This window comes from Varanus komodoensis, unplaced genomic scaffold (assembly GCF_004798865.1).
Source record: "Varanus komodoensis strain SLA01 unplaced genomic scaffold, ASM479886v1 scaffold18_1, whole genome shotgun sequence".
In the NCBI taxonomy this organism is placed as follows: Eukaryota; Metazoa; Chordata; class Lepidosauria; order Squamata; family Varanidae; genus Varanus; species Varanus komodoensis.
In genome coordinates, this window is record NW_025335548.1 from 6,827,092 (window position 1) to 6,846,739 (window position 19,648).

The following is a 19,648-nucleotide window of genomic DNA, read 5'->3' on the forward strand; positions in this document are numbered from 1 at the left end:
CCAGTTGCTCCTTTCGAAATGAATGACTTCTTCAAAGTTCTGCTGCCCATTTAGTTGGAAGACAATTTTTCTATTAAATGAAAATTCTGTACATTAATTAATCTAGCCAATTAATCATCAAGTAGTCATTGCAGTATCTGATATTTTTTGTTCAGGTGTTTGTCACAGCAATTCCAGAGCAAATACAAAACAACATGACCAATGAAGATTTTCCAATGGCAGATCACCATTCACTAGGCGTAACTCTGAATAAAATCATGACAGCACAGTATGAATGTTACCAGAAAATTATGCAAACTCCAAATGATAATGAAGGTAAAAAAATTAATGTTCCAAATGGGGATGTGTTTCCAAGCAAAACCTGAGCTTTTTGAAGTTCTCCAAATTCTCTCTGAAAACTCATTCTGTCTCATATCTATATTAGATTACAATCTAATATAGATTACAATCTATATTAGATTACAGTCTAATATATCATTTTTTTTGCCAGCAAATGTATGCATCTATTGTGCACACCTCTGAAATACAGGCATTCTTTTGCTTCAAACATGTTTGTGCACATTTTTCAAAAGTATAAATGCTGTCAAACACATTTTTAGTTCTCTGAATCACATTGCAAGCTCGGAAATGTGCAGACTCCAACCACAAATTGTATTCAAAGCCATGCTCCTTTCCTGGGGTGAAAATTGGATCAATCCTGATCGGATGTGCACGGAAGCAGATTTCTCATGGAAGGCTTTTTTCTCACAAAACCAGCCTCCATGAATGCACGGGGCCATCATTCACGCAAGGACCACTTGTCATGAACCACTGAAATGTGCTGTCCATTAAGCATCCTCTGGAAACCATTCACATGTTGCAAGTGAAAGTGAGCAGATTTCTCCGATCCTGACTTGCTTGCACTGGTTGCCGATAGGATGGATGCCCAGCGCTGACTGGTTTTAGCTCTGTACAGCTTTGGACTCCTGCATATCAAAGGGAACCTCTTCAGCTAAGGAGCCTAGCCTGGCCCGCCCGGTGCTCTTCAAGCAAGGCCCTTCTAGTGGCTGTGCCCCTCACCCGTGGGAGAGTTCAGAGGGTCCATTTCCGCCATGGCACCCATCCATGGATGGTTTGAGACAGTTCCTCTTGTATGCTCTCCGCTGACAACTGAAGGTTTCACGGGGCGAGCTGGACTGGTTTGGGGCACAATCTGGCATGCAGTGCTTCCAGCTTGGTCCATTCTGGGGCTTCATTCGCTGCTTTTGGAATGTGATATATTGATGGTGACAATGGTTTGGGGTACATCTTGGCACATCTTGATTTTTGAGGGGTACCTTAGAGCCGGGAAAAGCAATCAAGGGCCCCACATTCCAACGTGGTGCTTTCCTCTTCACTGTTTCCCTTCCATCTCATCAATTCTGTTGTGCAAGCAGTGGATTAAAATTTTGATGGTCTGTATTGGCCATATAAATGTGGCTGATTTTCTGAAGGACAATCTCATTTAGGCTGTAGCAGCAAACCCTCAGAGACTTGCAGGATGATCTACTTCAGTGTGGAATGGGTTTTCAAAGATCTAATTCAGGGCCAGGGTAGTTGTGGCCCTCTAGAAGCTGTTGGACTCCAGCTCCCATCCGCTGGCCAAGCTGGAGTTCCGCAGCATCTGGTGGGCCACAAGTACCTTCCTCCTGATTTAATGCATCAGGCAGCACAATCTAATACACTGGCTTTGGCCACAGAGCAAATGCTGAATAGGGGGTTTGAATGAGTTTCCCTTGTTTGGTTCTTTTATTTTTCCTCTGATAGGTGTGCAACATTCAGGCTGTTGGAGTGATGTAGCTAAACCATCTTAGCAGGGGTCAGTAACATGTGGCCTGCAGCCGTATGCAGTCTCTTCCTTCCCTGGTGTCCCCCCACCAATCATACAGATTTTGTTTTTAAAAGCCAGTAGTGGCTACCAAGCACCGACATCTGTTAGACTATGGAATAGTTAATTGTTAAATTTAGCTTGGAAACAACTTTCCAGAATTCTTGGGCATTATGGAATGAAACCGACAATTGTGGCACTGACGTTTAGTGTCCGACTGCCTCAGCACTTGTAGGGTGGGCTGCACCATGGGCAGTGAGCCCAAGTGAAGTTCTAAGTGGGGAAATAGATCCCAGATCTTTGGAGGGTGTTCCTTCCTATCTTAAAGGAAAGGAAATATGGGTGAAGGTCATCTCTCCTAACACCATCTTCTGATTTCAGGCAATGCAAACCTTCACATTTCAAAACTCTGTACCAAAACTTGTACACAGCCCTCTGTTCAAAGCTGAGAGAGAGAGGAAGCAGAAGGGTAGGGAGGGAGGGCCTCCAAAGCATCACCAGAGGGAGGGCGGGAGGGAGGGCGGGAGGGGGCTGCTACTTTTTACCGTGGCTTATACCGGTATATTTTAGGAACACACACTTGGATGTTGGTAATACAGAGAAGGAATGGGGAGAAAGAGTCAAGTGAATTCAAGGAACTAACAACTATGGCAACCTGTGCATGGTCCAATTCCAGAATGAGTTTTAGAAATGTTCCTAATTCAGTTAGAATTTTGACGGCATGGGATATCATTTAGCCTAGAGCAAAACAAAGGAACAACGAAGGAATGGGACTGAGCAAATTCTTTTTCCCCATCATACTGGGAGCCACTGAGAATTAAGCTTGCCCTTATCTGCATAAATCTTTCCCTTCCTTGGCTTAGCCTCTTCCTGCATTCTGAGCCTTTGTTTTACTAGGATGTAACATGAGGATGCACTGCTCTGGAGTGTGACCAAATCTCAAGTTCTCAAGCTCTTTTATAGGTAGTAAACTGCGGGATATACAGTTGAAAGTCAGATGGAATGATGTGTACAGAGTGGTGGTGGTTTCCGTCGGGAGTTTTCCATCAAAGGAAGGGAGGGATCCATGACTGTCCAAACCATGGTAAATTAGGAGCACCAACTTTACTGCCTCTCCTCTCTTCAACCTTCCTAGTGCCTCATTGCAACAGAACGTGGGATGGTTGGTTGTGCTGGGACGATATTGCCGTGGGACAGACATCAGTACAGAACTGCCCAGATTACTTCCAAGACTTTGACCCCTCAGGTACACCTCCATCTTGATTTCTTTATGGACAATGAAGGTCGTCCTCAGGAAGCCCCTGGGGAAGGTGGATTTGGGGAGGATGCTTCCATGTTATGTGAAGATGTGTAGGTAGGACAAGATGTGGACCAACTTTGGCTATCACTGCAACACAGAATAGCAGAAGATGCAAGCAGAATGCGCTTCCCGTTCCTCCACATCACCATCAATTTATATACAGGGACACTTCAAGGCTGTATCCACTGGAAGGATGCAAACAGTATGCGTATTTCAGACATGGTGATGTGGTGACAGAACAGGAACTGCAAAGCATGCGGGGTGTAGCTCGCAACCTGCTTGGAAATTGTGTTAAATTATGAAAATGCGATGCCCTTCATACTTCTGAACATTATTTTGCAACCTAAAGAGTTGATGCTAGAGAGCTACAATATTGATAAGTAACCTCACTAAGGGTACAATCCTGTGTACATTTGGAGAGGAAAACACATCAACTATTACCAGCATGGTAACCTGTAAATCTCTTGTAAACCATAGTGATTTAAGGCATTTTAAAACTTTGCTTATACAGCCATGATCATAAAAAATGCTATTTATGCAAACAGGGGGATGGGAGTACAGAAGTTAGCATCATTTTCCTTGAATTTTTCTTTGCAGCAAGTCCAGCACTGAAGAAGTTGGTCACTTTAGTGGCTTTGTTCTTCAACAGCAGAAACTTTGAGTATTTTGCAATTCCTAGCTGTACCCCTAAATAGTATTTTTGTTCATGGTCTAATTAGGTGTCTTATGCAGTTGTTTTCCACCCTACCACTGTCTGAGAAAATGCACTTTTAATGGAGTTTGGCAACCTTTGCATTCAAAGAATGATGCGTTATGAAAAAGACAGGGAAGGGGTATGGAATGTACATGGCCGCATGCACAGAGAGACATTCTGAGAGGAGGGTAATACAAATTAGCACAGCGATAAAGGGAATTTCTACAAGCGAGAGTGCCAAGGTGGGGAGTACAGAATGTTAAGGAAGAAGCGAAAGTAAAGGAATCGAAATCCCTTAACAAACAGCCTGTTCCAGTGCAGGCAATGGAATTGATACTTGGAATAGAATTTCATGGACAACCATTGTCACCACTATGGAGAGCTCCATTTTCTTTAAAAAGTTGCGTTGATCATAATCCAGCATGCACCGCTGTAGATGTAAATTCTGTTTTAATACATGTTCTCTCATTCAGTGTGAATGAACAGCATGGAGCCATAAGTAATATTTTCACATTTGATTTCCAAGGAAGACAGACAGAGAGTAAGGACTAGGTTTTATATGACCCGGTCTGGATGGGTTTTTTTATTATTATTAATTTGTTCAGTACTGACAGATGTGTGTTTTTTATCTTCAACAAGAAAAAGCTTTCAAGGTCTGTGAAGAAAATGGTCACTGGTTTGTTCACCCTGACAGTAACAGAACATGGACAAACTACACGCTTTGTAATGCAGGAGTAAAGTCTAAACTGCAGGTAGGTTGGAAAATGGATGCTATCTGAAAAATGCTATGAGACCCATGAGTCCGCCTTCACATATGCAATGTTCATGTTTCATTGCTATGCCATTTGTATTTCAGTGGAGTTTACATGCATTTAGGCGATACATTACCTGGGAGTGAACTTCATCAAACTTGATGAAAGTTATCTCTGAGTAATCATGTAAGCTGGAGGATCATACTGTTAGCAAATATGGGCATTTTTCTTTGCTAAACATCTTGAAAACATGTTAGGAGCACACTGATCTTTGCATCTGTCTTTTTGTGATTCCTGTTCTCAGATTTATCCCAGCAAAGCTGGAATGTTTCCCAAAATACTGGGGAGGAGCCAACCCCCTCCTCTCCCCGCTTCTCCCAAAAAGATGCTGTGGCTTTTGCACTTGAGTTGAAATGGTTAGTTTTCTGCTGGAAACCCTCTTGAAAATCCTGAGAAGCCAAGAGAGAGAAGAAGCAGGGCCAGTGTCAAGACCTCCAAAGGCCCACAGCCCAGCGGAGGATCACTGACGAGCCCTTGGGTCCTACTCCTCCTCTTCACCATGCTTGCAACCCGCTTGCTCCCCTGCCCTTTCCTCTGGCCTACAGCAAAACGCTGGCGAGAAGCAGCAGCACTGGGTGCCATGGCCTCCTTCTCCTTGACTCTCTGCTTCTTAAGCAAGCGAGTGGTAACCCTGGTGAGAAAGAAGTGGAGGAGCTACAACAGCTGGTAACAATAGTAGTGAGAAGGGACTTAACCAAGGGAGGGGGCCCACTTAGGTTGCCTTACCTCAATACTTCAGTGCCTACACTGAGGGAGGGAGTGGTTGGAAACATGGAGCCAGAACGGGGAGGAAAGAGGGGCCCGGTTGACCAGGTGGTCCAGCCTACTGCCCAGCCTGACATATCTCTTTGATGCTTGTGTTGACCTTCTCTTTGGTGACATATGATTGAATATACTCCACTAGACTTTCAATTGAATGTCATGGGGTTGAATCCAAGCCTTATGTGAGCTAAAGTCCACTTCAGTAGTGGGACTTCTGCTCTTGTGACAAGACTTTTCCATTCTCTCTGCCCCCTTGCAGCCCCTTTAGTGTATCCCAGTGGTGGGCCCAACATTCCCTGGGAGTGGGAAGCTATAGGGAGAAGGAGGAAATCAGTTCTGCCAACAGATTTCTTCCATGATGGAATAACACAGTTGGATACAACCCGTACTTTCCCCTTCCCTGTGGGTTCACACAACCTGGACATGTCAAGAGAGCAGAGCTTATGTCACTGGGCCTTTGTGCTTCCAGAAACATTAGATGAGAAGGAACGATCAGCAAGAAGCCAGGAACTGTAGACAAAGGTCGAAGGAAGAAAGCTGCCAACGAACATGCAAGTCTTCCCTCCACTGGCAGCCTAATCTTCAAGCTGTCTCTGAGTGGAGCGTGGCCAACTAACATTTGTTTGAAGCACATTCAGTTTAATGAGAGCTTGAGGCCCTCTAAGTCCCTATTGAATTACAGTGCATTTGGTCTCAGATTTTTCAAGGTCAATTAAGATGGGCCTCGATCAGTCAGTGGCTTCTATCCAGATTGGTGGGAGGGGAACTGATTTAACCTGCTAGCTGCTAAGGATCCCTGAGTAACATACAGGCCTCTTGCGAAGGAAAGCAAGATGGGAACCAGCATACATTCTCCTGTGTGTTTCACATTCAGGGCCTCCCTGAGGTAGAACCCATTTCAGACTCTCCACTGTGCATTTTTGACCCGAACTGATTGATCCTGGGAGACAGCTCGGCTTCCCAGACGAGGGGCAGAAAGAGCCCTCAGTGGCATTGTACTTGTCTGTGATGCAGCACCGTCCAAAACTGGAGCCAGGGGTACGAGCAGGCATGAGATCTTAGCACAAACACCCACCCACGGTGGAGCCCTCCAACTGTTCTCTGCCACTCAGCCAGTGTGGTCCTGAGACAGAACTGACTGACAGAATGAATGGAAGACAAGCGCGATGCCAGCACGTTGCTTTCCGAAATATATTCTGGTATCTGTAATGTCTGTCAGATAATCACAATTGTATGTACATTAGAATTTGTTTCCTTCTCCTTGTCTTGAAAGAAACGCTGATGGAAAACCAGCGTTTCACTGTGTCAGTTGCAGGGTTTTTTTAGATTTCTTTCATATGCTGCCTAGCATCCGCCCACAACACACATGGATTTTATAAAAGCACTTTCAGAAGCACGCTCATTTGCTGGGTGTGTGTAATATGCCCAGCATGAAATGAATCAAGCTGAATGCATAAATGTGTTCAAAAAAGTAAATGAGTGTTAAACCATAACAGGAGAGATTTCTTCCTCTTCCTCTCTTCCTCTTGCAAGTAATACTTGCAATTTTCAACATATGAAGTGGCTTTATTGGCTTCAGAGTGGGCACTCTGTAAATGAGCAAAGCCGAACACCAAATTAATAGGACTTCTGTTGGCGCTTCATGGCAGGATGGGGAAACCTATGTCTGCTCAGATGTTGGGCTCCAACTCCCATTATCCATAGCCATCCTGAGCAATGGCAAGGGGTAATGAGTGTCATAGTTCCCCAGAGACATGTGGTTGGCACTGCCTTTGCTTTCTTTCAGGCACCAGGTAAAAATGATTTTGTTCTGGCAAGCATTTGATTAATCAAAATTGTATTTTGTTGATGATTATCTATTTAATTTTTCATTGTTTTAACTTATTTAGTTATATTTGGAGATGTCTTATATATGGGTTTGTATAATTTTATTATATTGTGATACATTTTAATGTTTTAATTTTATTGCTTTTATCTATTTTATTGATTGTATTTTATGTACAGATTCAGTATTTGTAAGCCAACCCTTGAAGCAAAATGGGATGAATGGATGGATGGGTAGATAGTTCAATAATATCTGGAAGGGAAACCCCTCAAGTCCACTGAGATCTGACTGAATTTATTTTATTGTACAATGTACTTCTATTATAGGCAATGTATAAGCAAAATAAAACAAATGCAAACCCAGCAACAAATCGCTCAGAGCTCTGGAAGCTACATACACACCTGAGCAAAAAGTTCCCTCTGAAGTGATGATCTTTGGGAAGGGGATTCCAAAGATGTAGATCCATCATTGGAAATACCTTGCCTCTGGTTGTTGTTAATGGTGGGCCAAAGAACAGTGTCTCTGAGGCCAAATTTAGAGCCTAGGTGGGCTCATGAGTGTGTAGGCCAGGTCCTCCCAACCTGGTGCTTTCCAAATGTTTTGGGTTGTGACTCCCAGCATCGCTGACCATTGGCCGTGATGTGAATTGCAGTCCAAGCCATCTAGAGGGTGCCATATTAGGAAAGGCTAGTGTGGGCAGTCACAGTAACAAGCTGAATTCTTGCTAATGCACCATGGCTAACATGCTAATCTGTTTGGCTAATCTTATCTTACATGGAATACCTTTGGGACAGAACTTACTTTGTACTTAGTTTGCAATACTGAGACATCTTTTTTCCTTTGTTTTATTGCAGACAGCTCTGAATTTATATTATCTTACTATCATTGGCCACAGTCTTTCAATTGTTTCACTTTTGATCTCCCTTGGCATATTCTCATATTTTAAGTAAGTATAATTATTTATATCTGAAACCTACTTCTTTTGGTTGCAGCCTCTGTATGTTGCTAAATGGCATGTGGCATCCAGCATTTTAAGTGGAAGACATGAAGAATTGGCCATGAAGTTAAATCCAACTTCCCCTTGCAGTCCAGCATTTTCTCCTCCTCCCCACATCTGTGCCAGAGGGCCAGTTTTGCAAGAGGGCTGCAAGAGGAAAGATTCCTCTTTCCAATCTTTCTGCCAGTGGTTTCCAGTCTGGTGGCATTCAGCCAATGTTGAATACAACCCTATATGTTCATGCTGTACTCATGTTCTTCAGAGTTTTGCTATCACTTCAGAGAAGACACAGGAACCGTGCAGTTTTCCAGAAACTGAACGTGCTGACGATTTTGACATGCTGGGCCCTAATGAACCCACTATCAATAACCCTTTTAACCAAACTTGTAAGTGTACCTTCCTGTGGCTCTTATCAAGATTTCAGAATTTTGCCAGGAGGCAGTAAACCCAGTATGAATTTGTGTTTCTGACATATACAAGACTGAGTGCCACAGCTGCAGCTTCAGTGCTAGATTAAAGTAGTTGAGTATATTCATCTTCAAGAAGGTGCAATCCATGGGAAGGTCAAGGAAGAAAGCAGAACTGCATTGCAATGTGATGAATCTGCCCTAGGCTTTGTCCAACTCATTGTAGTGCGTGAACAAGCACTTGTTTTTCCAAAAGCTGAAGGACCTTGTTATATATCAGAGCAGGTATGCGAAGTCACACAGCTTTCCTATTGCTTGTAGGAGCACAGTCTTAAGCTCCCTTGTAAACATCTGCTTCCAGGCATGGCGTCTGTGGCACACTTGCCCTGTCTCATGGGATTCTAGCAAAGGTCATATATGGGTATTGTGTGACCCTTCCGTGTCTCCTTGCTGAATTTTCAGTCCCTTTCTTTAATGCCAAAAATCCATTCAGGAGAAGAGAAGGACCTCCTCTGGGCAGCCACCTTCCTAATCTCTTTCAGGGAGGGCTCCCGAAGAAGGGCCTCTGCCTCAGATCGCAAGGGTCGGGAGAGCACATAGGGAAGAAGTCAAGGGGTAGGACCAAGTGGCCCCAGCCTTGTCGGATTGATGTGCACATTTAGAATTTAGAATGCCGTGGGCTCTGACACAAAATGGTTGCAGTGCAAATGCATTGCCATTTATAGAACGGCTACCATGGTGGCATGTGAGCAAGGTTAAAAGAAAAGTAACTAGGCCAGGAATCAAAGTCTAAAGCACAAAGACACTTATTTGAGCCCAAAAAAGATGGCACTGGAAGAGGGAACTCCACTTTGTAGCCCCCCAGTTTTAAAATCTAATAAAGCCATCTTAGTAAATGAAGGAAAAGAAGGAAAAAAAAGAAGCCTGGTAGGTGCCAAGGAAAGTATTCTCAGGCTCGTTGGTTGGGCACCTGAGGTTAAGGGACTGCCTTTTTTGCAAAAAAAAATCCACTTGTGTCTGAGCCTATTAAGCCACAACATGGCTGTCTAAGCTCATTTGTGACATGGGAATGGGATTTTTTAAATCTGTGCACAACAGCTTAGAGAACGTGGGAGGCTTAGAGAACATTCAGAGGCCCATCTCCAAGGCTGAAGACAGTGTTGGGAACCAGGGCTCCAATCCTCCACCCATTCCCCTTCCCAGATAGTATAGAAACAATTCCACCAGCTGCAAGCAGGAAAACTGGTGAATGAATGCCCTGGCACTGCCTCCCTCCTTCTTTCCTTCTCCAGCAAGATGGACAAAAACACCTGTGTGGGAAGACAGAGAGGGTCTTGGCATCTCCTCTCTCTGCACTGGACCCTCCAGGTTTGAGGGTTTTGGGGCATCGCCATAGGATTGTGCTCTCCCTGTTTGAATGACAGACCTCCCACTCTCCACAACATTTGCAGTCGCTCCCAAATTGTTACTGAGGCGCCCACTGAATAGATCAGTGATTTGCCATGGCCCCACACTGCAGCAGCCACAGCTACTATTAGCTGTGCCACACTCTGGATCATCTGTCTCAGCCAGCAGGAGGGTATTGAAGCCTCTCCCAGGCTTATGCCATCCAGATGTTTGGGGTGTAACCCCCAGTACTCCCAACCAGTTAGCTATGCTCTCTGGTACTGATGAACACTGATGTGCAAAAGTTCCAGTGGGCACCCAGTTGGGGAAGTGTGCTATATTGTCAGCTTACACACAGAACAGCCCAGGTTGAGCTGCAAATCGTCAGTGGCCGGTTGGTGTGTGCATTGCAAATAGCCAAGACATTGCAAATCTGGGCAGGATCAGAGACAAGACTGCTGTGCCATGCCAGGAAAAGATCTCTGAACGTACCAGACTATGCCCAAGAACCACTGAGAAAGGAAGGTTTTGTGGCAAGCCTGATCCAGCCTTAAAGCCAGGCTAGGTAGAGGGCAGGACTGTAAAATCTGCCTAGGAGTGGGGAGAACTGAAGGGCTAAGGCAGGCACAGGCAGCAGGGAGCCTGGCTGAGTGAGAGAGGCCGGAAGCAGGATGCCTCTGCAGGAAGGCAGAACGCAGGCAGCCACGCACAAGGGGAACTGTTCACTGAGCGGCCAGAAGCCAGCTAAAAGTTCATGTCCAGCCAGTGCCACCAAGCGTCTGTTGCGGGTGGTGGTGGTGGTGAGGGACTCCAGCCCAAGTGCCACACCTCCTCCCCGTGAGTCCTTCACACTGGAGCGGTGGCAGCAGCTCATGGGGCTTCCTCACTCTGAACCCTGCCGTGATTCACAGATCTGATGCAATCTGAACATCTTCCTGAGAGTCCATGTGGCACAGTGGTTATGCTGTCCGACTGGGGTGTAGGAGACCCACGCTCTAGTCCCCACTTGGCCATGAAGCTCACTGGGTGACTCTGGGCCCGGTGCTGCCTCTGAGCCTAACTGACTTCTCGGGGCTGTCGTGAGGACAAAAGGAAGGATTAGGGAAGCCACCCAAGGGGTAAATGGCTGGCTTTGAATGCAAAACTAGAAAATAAATACATGCAATACATAAACTATGCTGCAGCCTGCTTGCCGGCCAGGAGGAGGATGCTCGTGCAAGGAACGCGAGGCTGAGGTGTCCTGCAGACAAGACCCCCTGTGGAAGTGGCCAGCAGACCAGTGGGGTTCCCAAGGGCTCTTCAGGGCTGAAGCGGAGAACTGGCTGGTCTCCTTTCTAACTTTCTTCAGAGGGCCAGGAAGGAAGAGGCCTCTCTCCATGAGTGATTATAACTGGGTGAGGCTTCCTTTCCCCGCTTGCCTGCGGCTCTTTTCAAGGGATTCTGGCATGTCCGAGCGTGCCAGGTTGTTCTTCTGTTGCAGCGAATGGAGACGTGAGGAGCTGCCCTCCGTCCAGCACCCGAACCTGCTCCGCCGCAGTGCAGCATGCAGGTCGCCCGTCCCAGAGGACTGCTTTCGGTCCCCACGCAGCCGTCTGTGCTCTCTGAGACAGGAACAAAGTGAGCTGAGAATCCTTTGGCCACCCCCATTAATTTTCTCTTGTGTGTTTATTTGCAGGAGCCTGAGTTGCCAGAGGATCACTTTACATAAAAACCTCTTTTTTTCCTTTGTTTGCAACTCCATCGTCACGATTATTTGTCTGACAGGAGTTGCCAATAACCAACAGCTGGTTGCAGCTAATCCAGTAAGTGGCTCTTTGCCTGTTCTGTTCCTTCATCAGAAATGACATTTCCGCGACGAAACAGCCATGCAGGCTGCGATGCCTTCGTATGTGTTACCCGGGAGAAAGTCCCATCGACTTCTGAGTAGACATGTGTAGGATTGCGCTGTAAATGAGAGACGTAGCGTTAGGGGTGCTGTGTGGCAATGCCAGAGTTGGATCGCAGGAGGCAGCTGCTTCTGCGTTCGCACCGCCCGGGGTGGAGGGCAGGGGGTGGCGGGGAGTGGGCAGGCCTGGCATAACCACCTGAGCCAGCCTGCCCGTGTGACAGCCTAGCAGGGCTTCGCCACTGTAGTCGTATAAATGCCATTTGAAGTTGTGAGCGGGAAATAAGCCCATAAAGGCAAACATTCCTTGGCTAAACCACTTTGCAATGTATAAGATGATAAATGCACCATTTCATACTTGGTGTACATTTCTACAGGCCTTTGCGGCTAGTCTCTGTAGAGGCTTTCCTTTGTAGTGTGCTAGAATATTTGTGGGGGGGGGGTTCCCTGTGGTTGTACTGTTTCTAGAGTTTAAAGAGAAAAGGGAAGCAAAGCAGAGAGAAAGCCCTTATGAACTGGTATTTCCTCTAAATGAACTCCAAGGAAATGTGGCAAGGATCTTACTTCAGTATCTATCTTTTGCTAAGACTTTTAATGATCCCTGTTCGGGTATTACCTATATGCACTTTGTGACTTTGCTCTGCGGTAAGGATGTGTGATGAATCCAATAAAAGATTGAAGTCCAATGGATATTTAGGACTCAGTTTCCCTACCACCTCTATCACCATCCTTCTGCTTTACAAGACCTGTGTTGGTACTGACCCATTAGGGTGTGAAATGAGCCAGTTTGAAGAGTTCCATCGCTAAGGCAGGCTACGATTTGTGCATTTTGGGTGGGGGGAAATATCTGTAATTCAGCTGATTTGCTGTAAGGGGCACCCCAAAAGCATGTGATTTTGTGCAATTTTCACAAATCATGCAAGATTCATATGCTCTGCAAATGCCCCTTCATGCAAATGTGAAACATACCACGATTTATATAGTTTCTGTACATATGCATTCACTTTATAAATTTACACAACTTGTGCAATTTGTGTGAAGTTTCTGAGCATTTAAAAATATGCAAGCCATAGCCAATCTTAGATTCAGGAGTTCACAGAAGAAAACCTGACCTGGCCTGCATCCAGTCATCAGATCGGAAGCAGGCAGGCAGTCCATCAAACCAATTGATGAGTTTCTCAGTGTCAGCATCTCCCTGGGATTAAGAAAAAAAAATGAAAAATCTGAGAAATTGAAGCAGTGGTGTCAGTTTTTAATAAATTCTGGAATTTAGGTATACTTCACACTTTAACACAGAAAGCAGTCTGAGTCTTACAGTCTAACAGGTATTGCAAGAGTGTTCCAACATGTTTAATTGTAGATGGTAACTTGTAGGTTAGATGTTCTTTGGCTTGGAACTATACTTTTGAATATCTTTCCCCCACACTGAATGCTGAATCTGTTGTCCTCTTCACAGAAGAAGCTGTCTTGTTTTTCTGCCAACATTTTGAACAGGGTGTTCATTTGCCTAGGTCAAAATTGCTGAAGTATAGAAACTTTATTGTTTTTATTGTGATGATTATGATTTTGTTTCTAATGTAAAGTTAGAAGCATATAAACTTAATAGAGTTCATGAAAGGGAAGGTTTCCCATACTCCAAACTGCAGCAACCTAAACCCTTACAAAACTCTCTTCAGACAGTTGGAGGCCCTCCTGGATAATGTGGCATGAGGCTGAATTGCCCAAACTTGGATTAGCATCACACAGTACGAGAGCCAGTTGGTGTAGACATTAAGTGTGTCTGAGGGGTGAGACTCAGGAGATCTGGCGTCTAGTCCCCTCTCAGCCATGGGTGACTTTTGGGCCAATCAGAGAAAAAGTTGGGTTGTCAGATCAACTTATCTCACAGGGTTGTTGTTGCAAAGATAAGGTCTGGAGGAGCAGGAGAATTATGTCCACCTCCTTGAGTTCCTTGAAATGGAAAGGGCAGGATATAAATGGGAAAAAAAGAAATAAATAACTTAAAGATGTTCACTGAAGGAAATCACAGTGGTACCTTGGCTCACGAACGTAATCCATTCCATTGGTTATGACTCAAATTGGTCATGAGCCAAGTTAAATTTCCCCATAAGGTTCAATGTAAATAAGGTTAATCCGTTCTGTAACCATTTTTTTTTTAATCAGAAAAATGTGAAGCAAAGTGACAAAGAGCAACAAAGATCGCGGCCGTCTCCCCCTCCCCACCCTGAGCACAAGCGCGGCCATCTCCCCGTCCCCCAGCATGACCAAAATCGTGCCCGTCATCCCTGCATGCGCCCATCATCCCGGTGCACTTTGAGGGGGGGGGGGGAGACGGGCGCAATCACAGGTGCGCTGGGGGAGAAAAAGACGGGCGTGAACGGGGCATACTGGGGGAGGGAGAGATGGACGCGATTTTGGCCAACTCCTTCCCCCCACCCCCAGCACAATTGCGGTCATCTCCCCACTTGGGGGGGTGGGGAGATGGCTGTGATCTTGGTCGCCACCCAATGCGGAGTTCGCAACCCATGTCAAAATTTTCATGAAATTTTTGTTCGCGACCCGATTTGGTCGTGAACCAAGGCGTTCGTGAGCCGAGGTACCACTGTATCTGGCCCAATCCTTCCCAAGCATCCATCCCTCATTATATTGTATGGACCCTGATCCTCCAGAGGGGCCTTTGGGGGATTGGGGTGGGTAAAAAGGGTTTCAGAGGCTTCCTTTCCCTGAACTTCCTTACAGGCATACCCTGATGTGTGTTTAGACAAGTGAAAAGCTTCCACGACTGAAAGAGGACTCCATGGCCTTGTGCCCTTAAGAGTGACGCCCATGCCATTACCTTGGCCTTTTGAAGCAGAAATACGTATTTCCACATAGGGCATTTTCCACAATAAGAAACTGTTGCTAAAGCCATTCATGTGTAGCATTTTTAACCTACATTGTAGGAAGACGTGTGATTTGAATACGGCATAAAGCCTGTGGTATTTTCCCCCATAGGTCGGATGCAAAGTGGCCCAGTTCTTCCACCTTTATTTAATGGTTTGCAATTACTTCTGGATGCTCTGTGAAGGCATTTACCTGCACACTCTCATTGTGGTGGCTGTATTTGCAGAAAAACAGCACTTACTGTGGTATTACCTTCTTGGATGGGGTATGCTATTTTCCTTCTTTTTCTTCTCCCTCTCCCAGACATGTAGATCACTATCCATTCGATGGCACAGTCATAAAGACATTTTAATTCAAGAGAATTTTGATAGCATTGTTCTAGAAAGTGCACCAGCAGTTGGTAACCTCCGTTGTTTTACTTGCATGACTAAGAAATAAAATAGGAGATAAATTAAACCCCGTTCCTATTTTCCACTTTGTTTGAATTAAGGAATAAACTTTAAACATGTCCCATTGATGCAGCAAGCTTATCTTAGCTAAAAGAGACATGCATTTAGTAGAGTCAGGAAGTAGCTCCTCCTTTATGTTGAGAAAAATCTTCTATTATGGAAAGGCAATAAGGGCTAATTATTCATTGTTTCTCATCTTGGGGGTGTTTATACAGGAATGACTGTTTGTTTTCAAAGAAGTCTCGCCATTCCTGGGGTAGGAGGTCGAACCACCATTTATTTTTCCAGCAGTTCCTTTTGACCTGTTTTGTTCACCAGGCGAGGCGAACACTAGTTGGAATGAAAAATCTCAACTGGGCAACAGTGCTGAAGGCAGCAAGCCATTCATCTCTAACGCAGGCTGATATGCTTTGGAGTTGATCCAGTTAGGGTTGTTGTTTTTTTAAAGAACAGGATTTCAGCCTGCTTGGACTGGCTGCTTAGCCCCGGGAGAACAAATACTGCACAATCCAATCTACACCAGAGTTTTGTTGAACTTCCATTTTAGTTGGTTTATGGTCTCATTCCATAGGTTGTTGAGCTGAAACAGCAGGCCACAGTGTAGCAATCACTTCTGCCACACCCTCTGTGGTTTGGGGAATTTTTCTTAAACCAATACAGCAACTTCTGTTTTCAGTCATGCAAAGAGAGATACAGTTCCCCTGCACAGCTCTTGCCACCACTGCATTCTTTCGATGAAGACATAGGAACCAAGGTCAGCTTCAGTTTGCTGTTCAAATCAGTTCACTGAGGGGTCAATCCTAGGGCCTCCCAACATCATCTGGGAGGCCATAGGATTATTTGGAGTCCCAACCTCAGAGCGGCACCTCCAAAGGCTAAGCTCCCACTCCACCTACTTTGCAGCCAGTGCAGAAGAACCCATGCTGAGTGTCCTAGCCCCAGATTACAACGGGAAAAAAGAGGCATGCCAAGGGAGGGGAAGAGAGCGGGGCCACAGACTTAATGCCACTTCCTATTAGCATTCCAGCCTCCCCCAACTGCCCCATGCCTGGAATTTAATCTAGATGCCTGGAAGTGAACATCTAGATTAAATACAGGACACAGTGGAGAAAGATTCTGCTGCTCCTGCCCATTCTTCTGGGCATATGAGGCATGCAAGCCTCTGCGTTTGGAGGCCTACATGCATCAAGACCTCAGGTGATGGGATTGTGGCCTGAATGAGGTTGCTAGCTCATTCCTTTGAAGTCCTGGTAGATCTAGACTGTGAGAATGAGGTGGCTAGATGGAGTCACTGAAGCAGTCCGCGTGAGCTTAAGTGGACTTTGGGGAATGGTGGAGAATAGGAAGGCCTGGAGGAATGTTGTCCATGGGGTCGCGATGGGTCGGATGTGTCTTCACAACTAACAACAACAATATTTAGAAAAAAACTGACCCTAGGCCATAGAGAGAGGATGTTGAAATGAGCAAGCTTTAGTCACCAGAATGAAATTGCCCAGGTCCTTTTGAGTAAGGGTTGATTCTCACAGCCGTAGTGATTGTCCTAAGGGTCAAGATTAGTCCAAAGGGACTCCTTGCCCACTGTAACTCAGAGCAATACAAACTAACCTTTCCCACTACCACCAACTCCTAGAGAGACACAGGTATGAGAAGGACAAAAACACTAAGACCAAGATGAACTGTTAAACAATGTGTTTGATTAAAAGGATAGTTTTAGTTTCCGTGAGAGATAGTTTCTGTGAGAGATTATTAGCATTTACTTTGGAGATTTCAAAGACTTCTGAGTGACAATTATTTAAGAATCAAGAGATACTGTTGTAAACCTCTGAGGACTTCTATTATCACAGGCCAAATTCCCTAAACTTCTATCCCAAACAAATAGCCTTACAACCAGGTCCAGCTTTGGGGTACATTCTTCCTCTGGCACCCAAGCTTCTCCTGCTGGATTACTGGCTGCTTGGGCACTTTATCCTTTTTTTTCCTGCCTGCTTGTATAACCTTCTTCTGGCAAGATCTTAGCGCAAAACACTTCCTTCCCATCATCACCAGCCACCCCAGGCTATCCCATTTCTGGCAGCTTTAACGTATGCAGTCTCATGTACACAGATATATGAATGCCATTGTGATTGGACTCATCAAGGCTTAATTCCATTTGATATATAATATAAAAATGTCAGGGCTGTTAAATGTTAACATTAAACTTTTTATGTTAAAGCGGTCTTCCTTTTTAAACTCCCTTTAGCATTCATTTATACATACTCGTAAACTGTAGCACTTTGATATATTCAACAAGTGGCTCTCCTTATTAATTTTGAATGCATTAAAAATAAAGGTGCAAAAGAATTAAAGTGGGATCACCAAGGAGATATGCCTCTGAGCATAGCCTGGGTATCACAATGTGACTTCAATGGCAAAGGTAGCACTTTATATGCCTATGTTAGCGTACTGTGACTACTGACCATGTTTAGGATTTGGGAATGCTTTCAGGGCATTCCTAGCTGCCCCTAGAAATCTGTTGTGAAGAAGTTGGGCCTTGCAGCCCCTCTCTTCATTCTGTTTCAGTATGTGGGTTCAGGGTGCTTGCTTTCTTCACCTGTTTCTGCAGCCTCATGACCAGAATTAATGAATAGGGAGGTTTTCCAGGAAGAGCAAAATGCAAGAGTCCTTCTGAGCCAGGCTTAGCCTCAAGGCCTTAGAGCAATCTCTGTTGGCTGGAGTCAAGGCAGACGGGAGGACCCCCATCCTGAAGGTTCCACGCCTTGTCAGAACTTTCCGGTGCTAGTGTAGCATCAAGAATTGGGATGTTTCACAGAGTCATAAATCTTCTCTGCCCTCCCCTGCACTGCTGGAATAACAAAATTTGGTATCAGGCCATTTGTATTTTGTATGGCTACGAAAGGGAAACATCTGTGGGGGCAAAAGAGGTTGGTTTGTGCTTTTCTTGTGAAGGCTTGGTTCCAGGAAAGCACCTAAGTGCTTGCCTTGTACTTGGTGGCTTCCTTGTGAATCTGGGACAGCTCATGTCCTCAGCTGCGGATTTTTCAATGTGGCAGGCACATCAACCCAGCCGATTTCAGGCCAAAATTGCATTTGTGTCATGAAATCACAGAAAAAGGTTTACACAATCAAGTAAGGGTTCTTAACTAAACGAATTATTTGTGCCAAAACTGAAACTTGTACAAATAACAGCTTTCCATTTCCCAAACAAAAATGGTTTCATGGCTCTCTTGACAAATTCCAGAAGGACAACTGCAGAGCCATGACAGTAAAGAACGCTGCAACACCTTGCCCAGCCGGGCGCCCCCAGATGTTTTGAACTACAACTCTTAGCATTCCTACCCATTGGCTAGCTGCTTGGGGCTGATGGGGGTTGACGTCCAACACATCAGGAAGCCAGCAACTTGGGGAAAGCTGGCCTTGCATGACTGACATTGCGAAGCAGACTCATTTCTTCCCTTGAGGGCAGGATGCTCTTTGCTCATTTTCTGCAGGCTGAAGAGCAGGTGGCCATGTAATGTTGCCTGTAACTCAAGCCTCTGGTTGAGACGGAATGAGAAATGGGCTCCTGCGTCCACACGAAGCTCGCAAGACCCTTTGGTCCATAGCATGCTCAGCCACGTACACAGCAAAGACGCTCTTCGTGCCTTATGGCGGCCAGTGCTTGAACTTCCTCAGAAGCCATGCTGGATACTCCACTGGGTTTTAGCAGCAGCTTGGCAAGCTGTGGAGGAGGCTACATGCCTTTTGACACACAACTGCAGCACGTGCCTGATCCAAACATCGCTTCCTCTACTTACTGTGAGAGCGTGGGCTCCAGTCCGGATGGGGACCACTGCACATCCGACTCAGCCTCTTTCTTCCTTTCCCCCAGTGTCCTTCCCCCCAGTGTATACAGGAGTTAGAAGAAAAAAGATCTTATTGGAGCCAGTGCAATGGTGGGGGCTTTGGCCCTCATGTAAAGAAAGAGCAGAATCGGAGCTGAGTCTTCGTGCATGCAGAGCACATGCTATATCAGTATACTTTGGCTTCCGTGCATCCAATGTTCAAAATGAGCACTGTGCACATGGACCGCAGCACAACCAGCACTAAGCAGCAGCACCAGGGCCTGTGTGTTGCTGTGCTCCACAATTTTACTGGGCTCTTCCCCTGAACTGGTTGCACACAACCTTATGCTATCCGTGCAAAGCCTGGACTCACCTAGCTTATAATACCAAGAAATCTAAACCAGCATAATCTAAATTTATGATTGTTTGAAGCCTAGCAGTGCTGCAAAGAATGTTTTCTTTCAAGACCAATTTGGTTATTGGGATTTGAAAAACGTTTTCCTTTTCTTTTGGTTAAATGAATAAAAAATCTAGTCCTAGGTAATTTGTGTATTTATTACATTCTATTTTTATCAAGCTTT

The 19,648-nt window shown here is 45.3% G+C and overlaps 1 protein-coding gene across 4 annotated transcripts in view; it reads left to right on the forward strand.

Moving 5' to 3' along the window:
• Window positions 1–19,648, forward strand: part of CALCRL (calcitonin receptor like receptor) — an 84,013-nt gene that overhangs the window by 52,918 nt on the left and 11,447 nt on the right. For all 4 annotated transcript variants that reach the window (XM_044426991.1, XM_044426990.1, XM_044426989.1 and 1 more), the window contains 6 exons: window positions 156–315; window positions 2,982–3,092; window positions 4,480–4,592; window positions 8,094–8,185; window positions 11,705–11,831; window positions 14,909–15,062. In XM_044426991.1, the coding sequence (XP_044282926.1) occupies window positions 156–315; window positions 2,982–3,092; window positions 4,480–4,592; window positions 8,094–8,185; window positions 11,705–11,831; window positions 14,909–15,062 (757 nt within the window). The remainder of the gene's footprint in view (window positions 1–155; window positions 316–2,981; window positions 3,093–4,479; window positions 4,593–8,093; window positions 8,186–11,704; window positions 11,832–14,908; window positions 15,063–19,648) is intronic.